This window comes from Orbicella faveolata, unplaced genomic scaffold (genome assembly GCF_042242905.1).
Source record: "Orbicella faveolata isolate gen_17 unplaced genomic scaffold, um_ofav_v1 contig_12, whole genome shotgun sequence".
In the NCBI taxonomy this organism is placed as follows: Eukaryota; Metazoa; Cnidaria; class Anthozoa; order Scleractinia; family Merulinidae; genus Orbicella; species Orbicella faveolata.
Window position 1 is genome coordinate 2,984,468 of NW_028301539.1, and position 15,666 is coordinate 3,000,133.

The window sequence follows — 15,666 nt, forward strand, 5'->3', positions numbered from 1 at the left end:
AAGAAATATTGTATTCTATCACGTTTCTTTTAACATTATAAATCCAATTATGTTTCTAAATACAAATTTTGTTTAAACTAACATACCGCCCACATTACAAAATAACGAAACAAATGCCGAAATATTGTTTCCATGCTGATTGTTGTATGCAGAAGAAATAAGTGGAACCAATATCTAATTTATCCAAACGTTTTAGCAATTTTACTGTCGGAGAAAACCAAGACCGTTTATATTGTAAAAATGAAAGTTCGTAATTTTGAAGTGGAGTTGAAAACAGTACAGTTCTTGAGAAGGATATTCCTTCAGTGGACGAGAAAGGGAGAAAAAGGGAAAATTTTTATCTCGAACCTCTCGCATGTTCTGACCATGCACTGAACTTACAGGGATTCTCGTAGCGAGCTAGGCCATATATGTATATAAATAGAGCCCTTGGAAGCAAGCTCTAGTGTTTTTATTTTGCGGAGCAATATCATCGAGTTTGACCATCAATTTTATTCCATTTAGAAAGCGATCTGCTGGTGTTGTCACTAGTTTATTAGAGGAACGCCTGTGAGATCATGCTGACAGTGTAAACATCAGTTCTTCCTCTTTCATGAATAAGCGATAGTTTCTGTGATATGAATGGATTTTTTTTTTTTTTGCTTGCTTTCAGTTCAACTAATTAATCAGTTTCCCTTCTGACGTCTCTTCTATTTCCTGATTTGTAGACATGATTTAAAAATCAGTAAGAGGATGACGAAAGAAAAGAAAAAAAACTATGACTGCACAAAAATTTATGGTGGAATTACGTGCGGCGAAAAAAATAAATCATACCATTTGAAACGGTTTTTATCAGTCATATTATACTCGGATCTCTCGGCTATGAATTAAAAGATTGAAATATACGGTGAAATTTAATGTGGTGTAGAAAACCAAGTCGTGCCATTTAACTACTTTTAAGTAATTGTACAGAAGTCGCTCGGCTATGAATTAACAGGCCATTGAAAAACAAACTTTTGAAAGGTTTTTTTCCTTCGTAGCGAGAGATGAACTTGCTCCTGTACCCCTATGCGTGTTTTTTCCTTCTGTATGCACGCTAAATTCTATTCGCATTATACCCTTTCTTAAAGAAACGGAAAGAAGTTAAAAAGCATGTATACTAGATTGTTCTCTAACACTCTCAAATGCAATCAATACTTAGATTTAAACAAAAAACAAAAAACAGTGTTTATGATTTTGACATCCGACTTAATTTGAAGTTTATACACTTGCTGTGCCACCTAACCCAGTTGGTTAGCCGCATGACCCACTCAAACGTTTTTCCCTGTCAACATAATTTATTTTTAATCTTCCATTGATAAATCCTCCGTTTGCTGTTGACCTTATAGAGGCGAAGCGTGGTTGCAAAACTTCGTATAATTGTCACCGAGGTCGCGGGTATGGATCCCTTTCAAACTTCTTAAATGCATATTTTTTCCTGTGGGGCTATTAAAATACAACTGCTTAAGCACAGCAGTACCCTATCTGCGATCATAACTTTCATCTACATTTTGTTTTCTTCTTGTGCTATAGAAATAAGTGGTTAAATTTTTGGCTAAAACTAAAACCAGTTATGACTTAGTTTACGCGACCCTTCTGCGGTTGTCATCAGTTGCATGTTTCCAAGTTCTAATTTGATTGATTACTTTTTGTTGTAGTGATCTCCCTGGCTAGCTTTGCGATAATCAATCATGAAAAAACGTTTCTAATCCGTTCTTGAATAAGAATATGCGGTTATGCATCACAGAAATCAGACTTAAGCAGCAAATTCAAACCTCAAAATGCACGAAATATTTTACGAGTCATCATCTTTTTCGAATTGTTTTTTTCTTTTAAACAGTCACAGAAACAAACTATAGATAAGTTGTCGCGTGTGAAAAGCGATAAAAAGTTGAGAAATCCGTGTAAATTTATTTCCAGTATCTCGATAAAAGGGACGCACCATCGCACTTTCAGACATTTTTTAATTACATATATACAAGCGTAAAAATTATATTACGGGAATATCATCCCATGTTGATTCAAATTCCATATCTTTTATTGACTAAGACATAATATTTTTCAAATGTGGCAACATCTTTTTGTGTACTCCATTTTCGTTTGACATCATGACAGAAACTCACAATTTATTTCAATTAAAACTTACAAGGACATGTCGACTCATAACAGTCAACCGCGTCCACTGATAATTAAAGAGATAAACCTTGCCCGTGAAATTAACTTTCTTCAAACCGCCGCTATTTGGATACAAATTCCGGTTTTCGTAAAACAAAGCGAGAAATCGATGGAAATGGTTTTCAAAAAGGAGTATTTGAAGTTGACAAGAGGCGTCATAAAATTCAAAACAAAATTCTTTTTTAACCTCCACTGTTGTCGATTACAGAAGGCGTGCGCCATTGGAAGGATAAATCGCGCTGTGATTGGTTACTGTTTTAAAGTAGGGGTTAGTTTTGGTTTATCCGTGCGCTCTAATTGGCTGATTTGCGGGCTCGTGCCCCGCTCACTTTACGTAATGAAAAAATTATGCATTCAAATGGCTTCCCGCTCTAATTGAGTGTCGAACTAACTTCATTTATTGGCTAGTGAGCACAAAACGGATGTTACGACTAACAAACGCTTATGCTGTAAATTGTTTTCCAGTCAAAAACCTAAAGCACTCCGAGCAAATTACAATAATATACGCACATCTGGAGGCGAAGAAAATGAATATGGAATTCTTTTTAAAAATCGCAGCGATATTTCCGAGTCTGTGAAAGCCGCAATTCGCTTTAGTTGTGTATTTTTGGCTTTGTTCACGAAATTGTTCAGTAGGCGAATAAATTATTTGAAAAGTAACTTGAATCACACGCGGACAGGATAAATTTTGAGCGATAACGATTTCGCTGAGATGAAAAAATGACCGGTCTGGTGAACCGTCACACGAACTCCAGTCTTCAGTTAAAAGCGTCGAGCATCTTTGCCGAGGTAAACGGGTTCGCTGCGCGAGTTCTAGCGACGTTGACGTACTGTAATGATTGTGAATACGACGTGGAAGGATTATTTATTTTTCCGCAAGACGAGAGAGCTACAGTCGTCGAGTTTGAAGCGACGATAGAGGAGCGGCATGTTAGCACGCAAGTTTCGGAGATCATGACTCGCAATTCTGAAAAGCACGCGTTCGCTTTGGAGGAGCGAGACGACGATCTATTTTCGCTGAGTTTGGGGAGAATTCCTCCACTCACGTCGGTGTTTGTTCAAGTGACTTTGATTACGGAGCTTGGAACGGACGAAACAACCGGTGGATCGCTATTTGTTCTACCGTCGGTCTTCACTCCGCGACTCGCCAGCGACGAAAATGAAGAAACAGATTTGTACGGATCGCAGATGCTTATTACAAATATTCCCCGCAAGACTCAGGAGCCTTACAGTTTTGAGCTGCAGTTAGAGGTAGCCGCTCCGTGTTTATTGGCAGGGTGTTCGTCTCGAACGCACGCTATTCAAGTCGACGCAGATTGCCGAGCAACGAACGCTTCTCGCATTCACATCACGATCGCCGAAGCGCATACGTACGATCGGGAATTGGAGGTCGTACTTCACCTCTCGCATCCCTACGACCCTTACGTCCTGATCGAGGAAGGAAAGAAGGGTTATAACTCGCTGCGAGGTGAAGATAAAATGGAAAGCTCAAATAACTCTGATACTCTGGAAGATTTTCACAAGAAGGCGGCGATCATGATAAACTATACCCCAAGACTACCCACTCCGAGCGCTGTTGGGGAATATATCTTTCTCGTTGACCGCAGTGGCAGTATGAGCGGGGATCACATTTTTCACGTCAAAGAAACGTTGATACTCTTCCTCAAGAGCTTGCCAGCGAACTGTTGTTTTAACATTATTGGTTTTGGTTCGTATTATCGGAGTCTGTTCCAAGAAAGCCAACCGTACAACGAAACGACGTTGGGAAAAGCTTGCGCTTATGTGCATAAAATGAGGGCTGACCTAGGTGGTTCTAATCTCCTTCTACCTTTGGAGTTTATCTTTGAAAAGTCTACAAAGCTTGGAGTGGGGAGGACAGTTTTTATGCTGACTGATGGAGGTATATCAAATACTTTAGAGGTCGTGGATTTTGTGCGTCGAAATTCCTATACAACACGGTAAGGTTTTTTTGAGAGTTTTTTTTATTATTTAATTTTTTTTGGCCGGTAAATGCGTTCAATGTAAACTATCTCTTTCCCCTGCAAGGCTCTGGTTGCGTTTGTGAGAAAAGTTTTTTCCACAGCACAGGTGACTCAGCTCTTTTTTATTTGTCTCGCCGATAATTGTTTCGCTGTGCAGAATATTTTATTTTCCAACACACAAACAATGTGTCGCTTAGTTTTTGCCACTGATTAATGCGTTGAAGAATAGGCTTTCCAGTCTTGCCATAATTTATCCCGTCTCTGATCACGAACTGAACCTACAAATATGCTGTGATCTTTTAAAATCCTTTACAACAACTGTAGACTGATTCGAAAGGCCATCGGCAGATCGTTCTTGAGGCAGCAATTGCAGAGTTTAAAACGCGACCAAGTGTACTCTTATAAACAAGAATTATTTAGTCGAAACAGTTTTAACTGTTTGCAAACTCACAGGTATGAAACTATACACTTATATTTTTTTTCGATGTTCCAGATATCATGATTCACATGACAAAATGAAAAGTAACCAGTTTTGTTTCAGATTATGTTTCCATTCGGTGCCTCTTAAACCAATATCTTCTTATATTATGCTAGTGTAAACACGTCCTCAAATTTTGAAAAGTTGCATAGCTTTCTGTTTTTCAGAGTACATTGGTTCAGATTCAATGTATAAAACTAGTTTCAAGATATGGTCGTTTTGCAACGAAAACCTGTCTCCTATACATTGAAAATTGAATTTGTCTTCTTGTCTTCCTGTTCCCAACAAAGCTTGTTTTTAATTTTAAACATAAACTTATCGTCCAGGGTAATGGTTGTCTTGAAATAGAAAAAGATGCTTTCTATTCATTTGAGGAACAATTTCAATCGATATTTGTGTTCTGTAATTTTTAGAGCAGATTTGAAAACTATTAAAATCGGCTTAGCGAACGAGGAACTATATTTCCGACCTTTTTATATTAATCTTTAAACGAAGACAAAGTTAAAGAAAAACGCTTGCCAAACTATAGTCATACATTTGGCAGCTCAATGCGTGGTTAATTTTACGTCGTTTGAGCCCGGAAGGTGCTTTTGAAAGTCTGGCGAAGGGGGCGTAAAAATACGAATTATTTTCCCTTCGTTTCTTGGTAAAATTGAAGCCGGAACTGACAGTTGAAATAGCGAGTTGAGAGCTTTTCGTTGACGACCGATATTTAGCCATTACTTAAGGCCCTCCGTGTAAACAACTTGAAATTTTCCGAGTGGTTTAATAAACTTAGAATTCATCGCTCCCGAGGCGAGAAAAAAATCATGTTCATTTCTTTGTAGCATTGTCATGACGGCGTAGCGTGAAGGAAAATTTTCTTGAATTTGCTCAAAGTTTTCAATTTGGAGCGTTGGGAAAGCAACACCTTGAAAATTGAAATTACCATGCAATTTAAGGGTGAATAATTTTAGATTATCATTGTATAGCACATCTGTTCATGAAATACTGTAAATATTTCCTCTGGAAAGTTGCATTCGAAAGCGGTTATTTCTTAACAGGTATATGTAAACGTCGACTATGGTCAGCTTTTGACGGAAGATTTCAACTCATTTCTAGCTCGTCCATAGGAGAAATACTGGTCCGATGTGCCGATACTGAAGTTTGCATATTAATTATTTCAGACAAAGAAAAACCATAGACCAAGCAGGTGGTAATTTCAAAGATCAAGCGAAAATAATAAAGCAGAAAGTCCGGATGTGTTAATTTCAATAAAAAAGACCGTGTCACAATTGCTCAACCGTCCCTTCTTGAAACAGAAATGGACTCGAGCATGAACTGACTGCAAATAGCATATCTGATTAAATTTCGGCTTTTTCTTCACGAATTTAATGTCTGCTACAATATTACCGAGATTAAGCAGCATTGTCAAGGATCAAACTACTTTTCGCGACCAAGCAATGTGTTTTTAGACATTTTTAAATTTTACCGAAATCCATTTCGCCTTGCGTCTGATAAACGAAAAATACACGTCATTTACATCATACAAAGGTCGCCGAGTTTTACGCTGTTTTTTCTTTTTTTCTTTTTTCTTTTTTTTTTTTTTTTGCGACGACAGAAAAAAACATTAGATGAGAAATAGCGGTTTTATGTTAATATGAAATGATTTGAGCGCTAACTTTTTGCACCGTTTGGACAAGCCGACTTGTCATTGTTAATTTCGTCGGGCGTCAAGCGCTATAGATGAAAATATTGTAGTTCTTTAAAAAACGCAGTGATTTTCGCTTTTCTCCAGCTAAACGAATCTGCGTGTTTTTGTGTTTGAAATCAGCAGTTGTTGTTAGAAACACAGCTGCTTACATCTTTTCATCTCGTGCAAATCAGTTTTTGTGTCGTACCTTTTTTGTGCCGATTTAATAGTGCAACATCCAACCTTGCATACACCATTTATAAGAATTGCAAGGCCTGAGTAGAAGACGAATGAATTAAAAGCGTTGGTTTTTTGCATCTGATTCGTTGAAAAGAGTTGGTTGTCAAACTTTTCAGTAACCTTAAAGAGCTCACATTTAAAACCAATCATAAACCAGAATTAATTACAGACCGCAATCGTGGCCAGCATTGCAAATGCACAAAGCCCTGGCCAAACGGATTCGCAAGTAGTTGCAAGTAGCCGCAAGTTGAACTTGCGTTGGGTGGCCAAACAGACTCGCACGTTTCCTCGCAGGTGCACGCAAGTCGCCAAAAACCCATTTCAAGCAACCTCGTTCCCAGGGTCTGTAGGAACGAGGTTGCATTTCAAGACTACGGGTTTAGTATTTCATTGGCTAATAGGTTGCTATAACAACGAATAGACGTCACTCAACTTGCGTTGAAGTGAAGTGAAAGACTTTATTTAATGAGGGTGACCCGTGACAGTAACTTAAGTTACTGATAAACTTGGGGCCCTCAGCTTAAAATAATTAGAATGCTAAAAATATATTATTTACAATAAAATGCTAAAATACGATATTATTTACAATAAAATACTTAATTAAGTTACTATTAAAAATGGTTACAAATAATAAACTGGACTTACAATTTCAAACATACTACGAATAATAAGAGTTAAAAAATTCCATTAGTTTTCTGAGAGTTAGGGACCGTTCATTTTTTATGAGGGAGGGGGGGCTGGTGGGATTTGGGAAGCACCATTTAAAAATCGCATGACCCCCCCTCAGCTTACCAATTTTTTCACATGGCCCCCCCTTATAGCGGACATTTTTTGGGATGACCCCCCCCCAAAAAAAAAATTGAACAAACAATATTTAGATTTCAACTTTTTTAATATTTCTCTTTTATCCCCCTACTTCACGTTATTGTGCTCACTATGAAGACAATAATTACAATCTCTATACGACAGAGAGCTGTTGTTTAAAAAACAAATCAAAAGAAAGAGAAGTCAATTTCGGATCTCCTAGTTATGGCTCGCCCTGAGCGTGTGGCATTTGGCCTCTAATTGGCATCTTCCTCATCTGAATTGATGAATGCAAGAGTGACGTCACTTGAGTCATCTTCTCCCCCAGAGTCAATGGCATCACTGTCATACTCATCATTGTCACTTTCATCCGTTTCACTGCTGTCAGCACTTGCCCTGTTGTCATTTTGTGTCAATGTCCTGGCATTTCTCAGTGTTGGTTGGCCAGCTCTGAGAGGACTCTTCTGCTGCAAGCATGAATGTCTTACAATTGCCTTTACTTTCTCACTCTTGCTGCTTTTCAAATGCTGCTTCAGCCCGTGGTGGTTTGAGTACTTGTTTAGTTCTGGAACACGTAGCTTTTTAAGCTTGGTTAGATCTTCGCACAACTCAGTCCAAGGATAATCCTCCTCCCTACTTAACTTTGCCTTTTCCTCTGCTCTCTTTTTCCTTTTAAATTCCAGCACTTCAAGATGCTGAAGATAATCCACCACAAACTTCGATTTGACAATAAACTTATCTGCAAATAGAGTAACGCTCTCTGGGTCAGATAAAACCAGCCTGCCACTTCCATGTTCGTTCTTCTTTATATTGTTAATCCAATCGGGGAAAGAGCGCATTACTACATGAGCATCATGAAAGAGGCTCATTCCAAAAAGCGCAATAATGGCGAAAGCGACGAGTCGTTTAAGAAAAGGTTTACAGCTGAACGATCCAGGCAGTTTGACATCTTACAAGCAAAAGAAGCAATTTTTCTAGGTGCGGATGGCTGTTCAGAAAGGGCGAGTGAGTTTTCCATGCAAGGGTACCAGTTGAAGCCCAGTGATGGAAGAAAACTGAACTTCTCCATCAAAGAGCACAGAGCAATGGTGGAAAAGTTGAATGTCATATTGAAAGATGTAAAGGAACACGATTCCACACTCTTTCAGTCCAATGGGCTTGCTTTAAAGCAGGGCGAAGAATTTGCCCACAGTTTTAATGTAAAACAGATAAAATGTACAGAAGCTAAGTTGACGAAGGTCGCACAGGACATGGAAGCACGAGAAGATAAGAAGAGCAATTATAACAGCATATTCAAAGGCATACTCAAACAGCACATCAACAAAAGGAGAAGGAAAAAAGAAAACCGCAGAAAGTCAAATGAAAGAAAGAGGAAGCGGACTGAAAACAACGTCCAACGAGTTTATGGAATCTGTGTTAGAAACCCGCTAGGAAATGATCTTCCACAATGCCTTGTGTACCCTCCTAGAACGGCCGTCCCGGTAGAGTGTCTTAAAGTTGAGGATGTTGCCATGTCGATATTTAGAAGAGATGGGCCATACATCGCACAGCTCTTGAAAGGGAATTATTTCACCAATGCTGCAAGAAGCAGAATCACCACCAACCTTGAGCAGGAAGTCAGAGATTATGTTTACACCTTCATGTACCCTGAAGAGTACACTCTGACGGATTTAGCAGTGCTGCTTCTTGCAGCATTGGTGAAAGAGACTCCCATAGCAGCACAAGCGGTGACGAAGAACTCGACGACAGCGGAGATGAAGATGAGTGCCAGTGAAAGTTGCATTCGAAAATAACAGTGTTAAATACTTCTTTTCAGTAGCTACAAATGCTGTTTTTTTAAACCAGAAGGAAAGTTTGTAATAAATTTGTATCCTGCCTTGTATGTTTATTCTATAGCAATTTTTTTGATATTCAAACATTATGCCATTTTAAAGTTTTACTAAAATATTTCACGTGACCCCCCCTTTTTCCCTTATTTTTTTGGGATGGCCCCTCCTCGAAAGCCATTTTTTTTCGCATGGCCCCCCCCCAAATCCCACCAGCCCCCCCAACCTTATAAAAAATGAACGGTCCCTTAAGAATAGTATTACATAATTTAGCCTTAAACGATTTAACGGACTTCTCTGTTTTTAAAGACCGGGGTAAACTGTTCCAATCTTTAATAGTTCTGACGGCGAAAGTTGACTTGGGTTGGGTGGCCAAACGGTTAAAAACCTGCGTCGACTTGCGTGCGAATTCGATCTCGACTAAAGTGAGCACAAGTCATCGCAAGCCAACGAAAGTCAACGCAAGGAGTCTGGGCAAACAGACTCGCAAGTAGACCAAGTTTTCAACTTGCGTCTACTAGCAAGTCCGTTTAGCTGGGGATTAAAATGAAGGTACAGGAATCTTTCCTATAGTCCCTTGTATCTTGATATATTCTTATTTTGTGTTCGTTAGGTTTTACACGTTTGGAATCGGACCAGAAGCTTGTCCCAACCTGGTGCAGGGTGTGGCTGGGGCAGGAAGGGGTCAGGCATACTTCATAGCAGATGATGAACGAATGCCAGTTAAGGTAAATATTGCATCAGAAATAGCAAGTTTTTGAAATGATAAAATAGATTGGTGTGTCCCTTGTAAGTAACTGCATAATTTCTTACTTTCTGACAGTCCTGGCTGTGCGGTAGCTTAGCGTGTGTAAAGCATGGCGGGTTGGAGGTCTAGATCGAAAACCTGGGCAGGGTTCTGTCGTGTTCTTTTAAAAGACACTTCGCTTCGAGTTTCACAATGTCTCTGATCATGAAAGCTTGTCATTCGTGGTGTAGAGCCCGGTATGATACTCGAAAGGATTAAAGCAAAGGCTTTTGTGTGCCATCTGGCACTGCGCTAATATTTCCCATTGCGTTCTTTTCTCAGGTAATGGAAGCACTCGCAGATGCCCTTCAGCCCGCGATCACAGACCTAGAGGTCAGCTGGCACCTCCCCGAAGGATACGACGTCATCCAGACGCCACAACTCCTGCCCTTCGTTCAGAACAACAAGCGGCTGGTGATATATGCAATTTTGTACCGTCCCCCGGGGGAGGAAAAAGATTCTCCGAGAACACCCATCAAGAGGAAAATGGATTGGAGTATGAGGTCATTTTCAAACAGCTCGGTCAAAGTGTTTTGGTTTGAGGACGAGTGCGACCTGCTGGCAGAAGATCAGTTGTTGTTAGAAGCGGAGGAATCGCTACCCTTGAGCGAGGATGACTTTGAAAAGGACGAGGAATTCAAAGACGAAGCGGGAGTGCCGGAGCAGGACAGCTTTGATACCGAGATGGAAAGCGTTCCCGAACCGGATACAATAGAAGCCATTGCTGACGGGCTTCTTAAACGCATGTGCAGGGAATTGAGCCAGGATAAGGCTAGTGAAGGTGACCATGAGATAACGCCATCTCCCTCTGTGCTTGAAAGCGGTGAGCCGTGCGAGTCACGCAACGAGGATTTAAGTTACGACTGGTCGTGTGAGAAGAATGTCCGGTCTGACATGATATCTGTTTACCCAGATGTAAACGAACAGAATAACAATGATCTTTACTCAACTAAAACCAAGTTGCCAAACATACCCAAACAAGACGACGTCGCATTTCAGAATGCCTTAGGTGGCGTTTCCAATGACATTAAAGACAGTAATTTGTGTAATGATGACTCAAAGAAGACTGATGAATCCCATGAACACCAAAGGTCGCCAAAACTCGTGCGCGCCTACGAACGGGACAGTGGTGTTGGTTTCAGTATAGAAGAAAATGACAAGAGTCCCGATGAAGCCAAGAAGGACCGCCATCTCAACGAAGAAGAAGAAGAACCGAACGACTGGTCACATGAAAGCGACAGTCCAGCTTTTGAGGAATCCAACAATACAAGAAAAACTGCCGTCCATATTTACAAGAACAGCGAGTTCCTGTCGCAACTTGGCGTACCTGCCGACTTTGGCGCGGTGAATATCCGGGGATTTGTCGGCGACGAGGAAATGGAGCAAGTCATTCCATTTCCGGTTAACCGATGCGGTGGTTCTTCGAAGCGTCCCACAATCCACCAGCTCCTGGCGCGATCACTGATCAGAGAACTACAGTCTTCCGTGGACTCCACAAGTACAGAAACTATTGAGATAATAAAAGGGATGAGTGAGCTGTCTAGCGTCCACTCCAGGCACACAGCCCTTGTGGCACGTGACCAGTATTGTTATGACGACCAGGTTTTAAGTGCTTTGCAGTTTCCACAGACAGAAACTCTGACTGGCTTTGGGTAAGTTAAAATCCAATTTTGTTTTGAGCGAGTAAGCTTATTGTATTGTAGAGGTTACTTAACGAACGAATTATACGGACGAATGCCGTTAAAAACAGCTTTTCGTACTCAAGCTTACTACTTCATACATTTATTATACTTTTCATCCGCTTTTTCAAAGGAATCGTAAAGTGAAAGTCCTAGAGCGAAACTCCGGCTTCACGGAGGGCCTGGGCCGGCGTCTCCCCAGTCCAGATGGCAGTGACCAAGACATTTCGCCATATTTCGCCGAGGGCGGAAACAACCCTGTTCTGGAGGCTGGAGAAGAGCCAGTGGATTTTTATCGCCTTGAGCGAACTGGTAAAGATTTTTGTTTGTGCGATCTCTTGTACTTTCGCTTCTATTCTTAACTCTGTGATTGGCTAAAAAAACACTCACGCCTCCCACTTGGCCAATCATGGAGCAAAACCTGTCGCGAATTGGTCACGCGCATTTTTTGTGTATTTACGTGGAGTTTTGTTGTTGTTGTTTTTGGTTTATTGTATTGTTTGCATTCATTGTGATTGGCTGTTTTGCCGATTACCCTTAATTGGTTTTGGTTTGGCGCGGAAGACTCTTGTTTACTTAACGTAAAGCAAGTTATTTTCATTTTCCAAGGTACTCCAGAGAGTCAACACGAAGAAAGTGGATCAAGAAAAGAAACTGAGGGTGCTCAAACGTCTCCCAGTAAAAGTCCACGAAAACATGTTCCTCCTTTCTCCACGAGATGCGTCTTAGGTGAGAGGCAGCAAACCCCCTCGAAAATCAAACCCAAACTCCTCTCCTCCTCCAGTCTTGATACCTACTGGAGTCCTGGGACCAAACAGCATTTGTCGTTTGTGCGCATGATCAGTTTGCAGTCTGCTCAGGGAAGCTGGAACATAGATTACGCCTTCGCGGAAGTCCTGGGGCTATCGCTGAATGGTATTCAAGAAGCGTCCCCGCTGGCCGACAACTCCGTTTATATCGCGGACGACCTTCAAGAGCTGATGGATTCCGATAAGTGCGATAATAGTTCTCAGTTGTGGGCCACTGCACTTGCGCTGAGTTGGTTATATCGAAAGAGGCGCCAATTCGAGGCAGAGTGGAGCCTGGCGGCGAAGAAGGCGGAGGATTGGATGAGTGGGATCCCGTGTCCCCGCGGGTTTTCACCCGATGACTTGAAAGCCCTCGCCTACCAAGCGCTTCTGCTTCTTGAAACAGAAACACGAAAAACACCAACGGTTAGCACTATGCCGCAGGGAAAAATAGGTCTGAGCTTAGCTACAGTGTAATCACCATTTAGTAAACACAAATTTAACAAACTCAATTACGACGAAAAACTCTCGATTGTGGCGGAAAACGTTGTGAATTACACAGGGGACTCTCACTTCAGATTGAAAATGAATAAAATCTATGTTAGCATGCAATGAAGGTGTCGTTGTGTGTGAGGTACACATTTTGAATTTGAGATACGCGACCAGCTGTTGCTGGGGTCTGGGACTGCTGAGAAAATTTGGAAACTGAATAATCGCGCGCAGAGAAGTGTAAAAAGTTTAAAACGGCCGCTTTACCAACGAATTAGACAACTTTATCGCTGGTAACAAAAGATTCATTTTCCTCTAGATTTGTGTGAGAGTCCCCGCTCGACCAGAGGGCGCAAGGAAAGAGTTAGGCTGCTGGCCACGCCCATCTCAGCAGGCTTACAGGGTTGGCTGAAAAAACAAGTAACAAACAACAGGAAATTAGTAATGAACCTAGCTCTTAAAAGGGAGCGAATGAAATTACATGTTGTAGAGAGGTGCGTGGTCCTACAAAGTTTTTCCGCTAGAGCAAAGGATTGGTAACAGTAACAGACAGATAATGTTATCAGTCGTTGATTAAGTTTGGAATAGACCATTTTACAGTTGTCTGCTCAGTGACCTGGCCTTTCAATCGCAGCGAGGCTGGAGGTGACCTTGTTTTGATACAGACCTTACTGCTTTTGTTGTGTAAATCAAGTTGTTCTAATTCTAACTAGGTGCATTTACGTGACAAAAGTAGCCGAGAGGTCTGTATCAAAGCAAGGTCACCTCCAGTCTCGCTGCCATTCAAAGACCAGGTCACCGAGCAGAAAACTGTAAAATGGTCTGTTCCGCTCTCCAACCAAGCTTAGGTATGTCTATTTGGAGATGTTTCGCTTAACAGGCCAAATTCGAGTACCCGATGTTGGTCTGGAATTTGCTTGCAACGGAGGGCAATGCAGGGGAATATTATTAAAAAGAAATTTATCTCATTTGCATTTGAAAAGACTCTCCGCATTAGCCTCATTTGCAAGCTAGTTCCAGTCCAATCCCGAGAATACAAATGTGACCTATTGTCTAGAGGCGCGTTTGAAAATAATGCTTCAGTCTTGTCATGTCACGCGGCTCAAATACGATTGCAAAATAGCTCAGGGAAAACGCCTGAAACCAGGTTTGGTTTTGGTTATTTTGATTTAATTTTTATCTTTTTTTTGTTTTATTTGCAGACGCTTCGTTATCTGGAAGCCTAAGATATCGCAGAAATACCTGGAACTTTTGAACGTACAAAGTCATAGAGAGCTGCTTTGCTTTGCGTCTAGGAAGACTGATTTAGCTCTGTACGTGCATGCAGTCCAGTCTTTCTCGAGATTTTAGTTGTTCGTGACCGAAATAGATGCCTGTATGATCTTATTTGTGTTCAAGCAAGTTTTCGCAACATTATCTTGAAACCATTTGACGGGATAAAGTGACGTGAAATATATGGTAAACTCACAGGGTACCCAAACTCATGATGTGACTGCTGGGGATCCTGGATTTCTTATGCTCAAACATCGCACTGCACGGGAGAAAGGTTTTTTTGAACAAAAGATTTGAGGTTTCTAAAATTATTTGCCAATCGATGGATTTTGACGAAACTTGCAGCGCGTTGCCAAATTTACCAATCCCAAGAGACATGGGCTCTTGTTTATCCCTCTTCACCTCAACCAGCAGGCTGGCCATATCAACAACAAATCAAGTTTAATTTAATTTTGAATTAATTATTATGGTCTTGAGCGTCCCATTGCAGTATTACAGAGATTTTTAAAGTTGGTCCTTGAAATAAAACGAATGGGTGTAGTTAATTAGGTAGCAGTGGTTCTTCAGTATTATGTACAAACCAATGGGCTCTTGGTACAAACATAAAACGCCTGAATGGCTAGAGTCTGGTTTAGTGACTTGTTTTAAGTGATAGAACCTACATTCGGGTACAAAAATCCAAGCTTAAGTGTATGTAAATTGGGACATGTACAGAAGCCCACTTAGTTTTGCAAGTACTCATTAAACTCTTTTTGCTTGTTTGTTGCTCGTTTTTTTCCCATCATTCCATCTTAAATGAGAACGAAGATGTATGACTACCAGCACGTTTCAGCGTGCAGGTCCCGGCGCAGGAGAAAAGAAGGGAGGGGAGGGGAGGGAGGTGCGTAGAAACATTCAGAGTCGTCTGATACTGCTTAAACCGGAGATGATCGCTGGCCCGATGAGTCACTAGGCTGCAATGACGCTCTCCTTGCATTTTAGGGGTGGTAAATGTTAAATGCGAGGCTTTACGTGAAGGCGAGAGAAGGTTTTCTTTACGGGCATGATAAGGCAAACTAAAAATTTTGCGAGACCCATGGTGTTAGAGGAACCATTAACCACACTCGAATTGGAAATTCAAGACTGAAAAATTCAAGATTAGGCCTGCCAAATATGGAAATTCAAGATTTGGCCCGCCAAATATTGAATATTCAAGATTTGGCCTGCCAAATACTGAAAATTCAAGATTTGGCCCGTCAAATATTGAAAATTCGAGATTTGGAGATTCAAAATTTGGCCTGCCAAATATTGAATATTCAAGATTTGGAAAGTTACGATTTGGTATGCCAAATATTGAATAGTTAAGATTTGGAAATTCAAGATTTGGCCTGCCAAATATTGAAAATTCCAGATTTGAATTTGAAAGTTTTGAGGTCAACAAGAAATTTACAAAAGCTAGTCAAAAGTCATAGCTTGC

General features: G+C 40.8%; 1 protein-coding gene across 2 annotated transcripts; it reads left to right on the forward strand.

Moving 5' to 3' along the window:
• Positions 1 to 986: 986 nt before the first annotated feature.
• LOC110065358 (uncharacterized) lies at positions 987 to 14,975 on the forward strand. 2 transcript variants are annotated; one of them, XM_020772492.2, is made up of 6 exons: positions 987 to 4,151; positions 9,809 to 9,923; positions 10,265 to 11,634; positions 11,795 to 11,973; positions 12,271 to 12,903; positions 14,141 to 14,975. In XM_020772492.2, the coding sequence occupies exons 1-6, from the start codon at positions 2,914 to 2,916 to the stop codon at positions 14,191 to 14,193; spliced, it is 3,588 nt and encodes a 1,195-aa protein (XP_020628151.2). In that variant the 5' UTR covers positions 987 to 2,913; the 3' UTR covers positions 14,194 to 14,975. The 2 variants fall into 2 exon arrangements, with proteins under 2 accessions (XP_020628151.2, XP_020628152.2); XM_020772493.2 differs by having other exon boundaries at positions 12,271 to 12,875.
• The last annotated feature ends 691 nt before the right edge of the window (positions 14,976 to 15,666 follow it).

Bases quoted from the DNA above. Each gene is read 5' to 3' on its own strand.
- LOC110065358 (XM_020772492.2), top strand. From the start codon at position 2,914: ATGACCGGTCTGGTGAACCGTCACACGAACTCCAGTCTTCAGTTAAAA. The intron at 4,152-9,808 runs GTAAGGTTTTTT...TGTGTTCGTTAG, and splicing joins CGAAATTCCTATACAACACG to GTTTTACACGTTTGGAATCG. The intron at 12,904-14,140 runs GTCTGAGCTTAG...TTTTATTTGCAG, and splicing joins TATGCCGCAGGGAAAAATAG to ACGCTTCGTTATCTGGAAGC.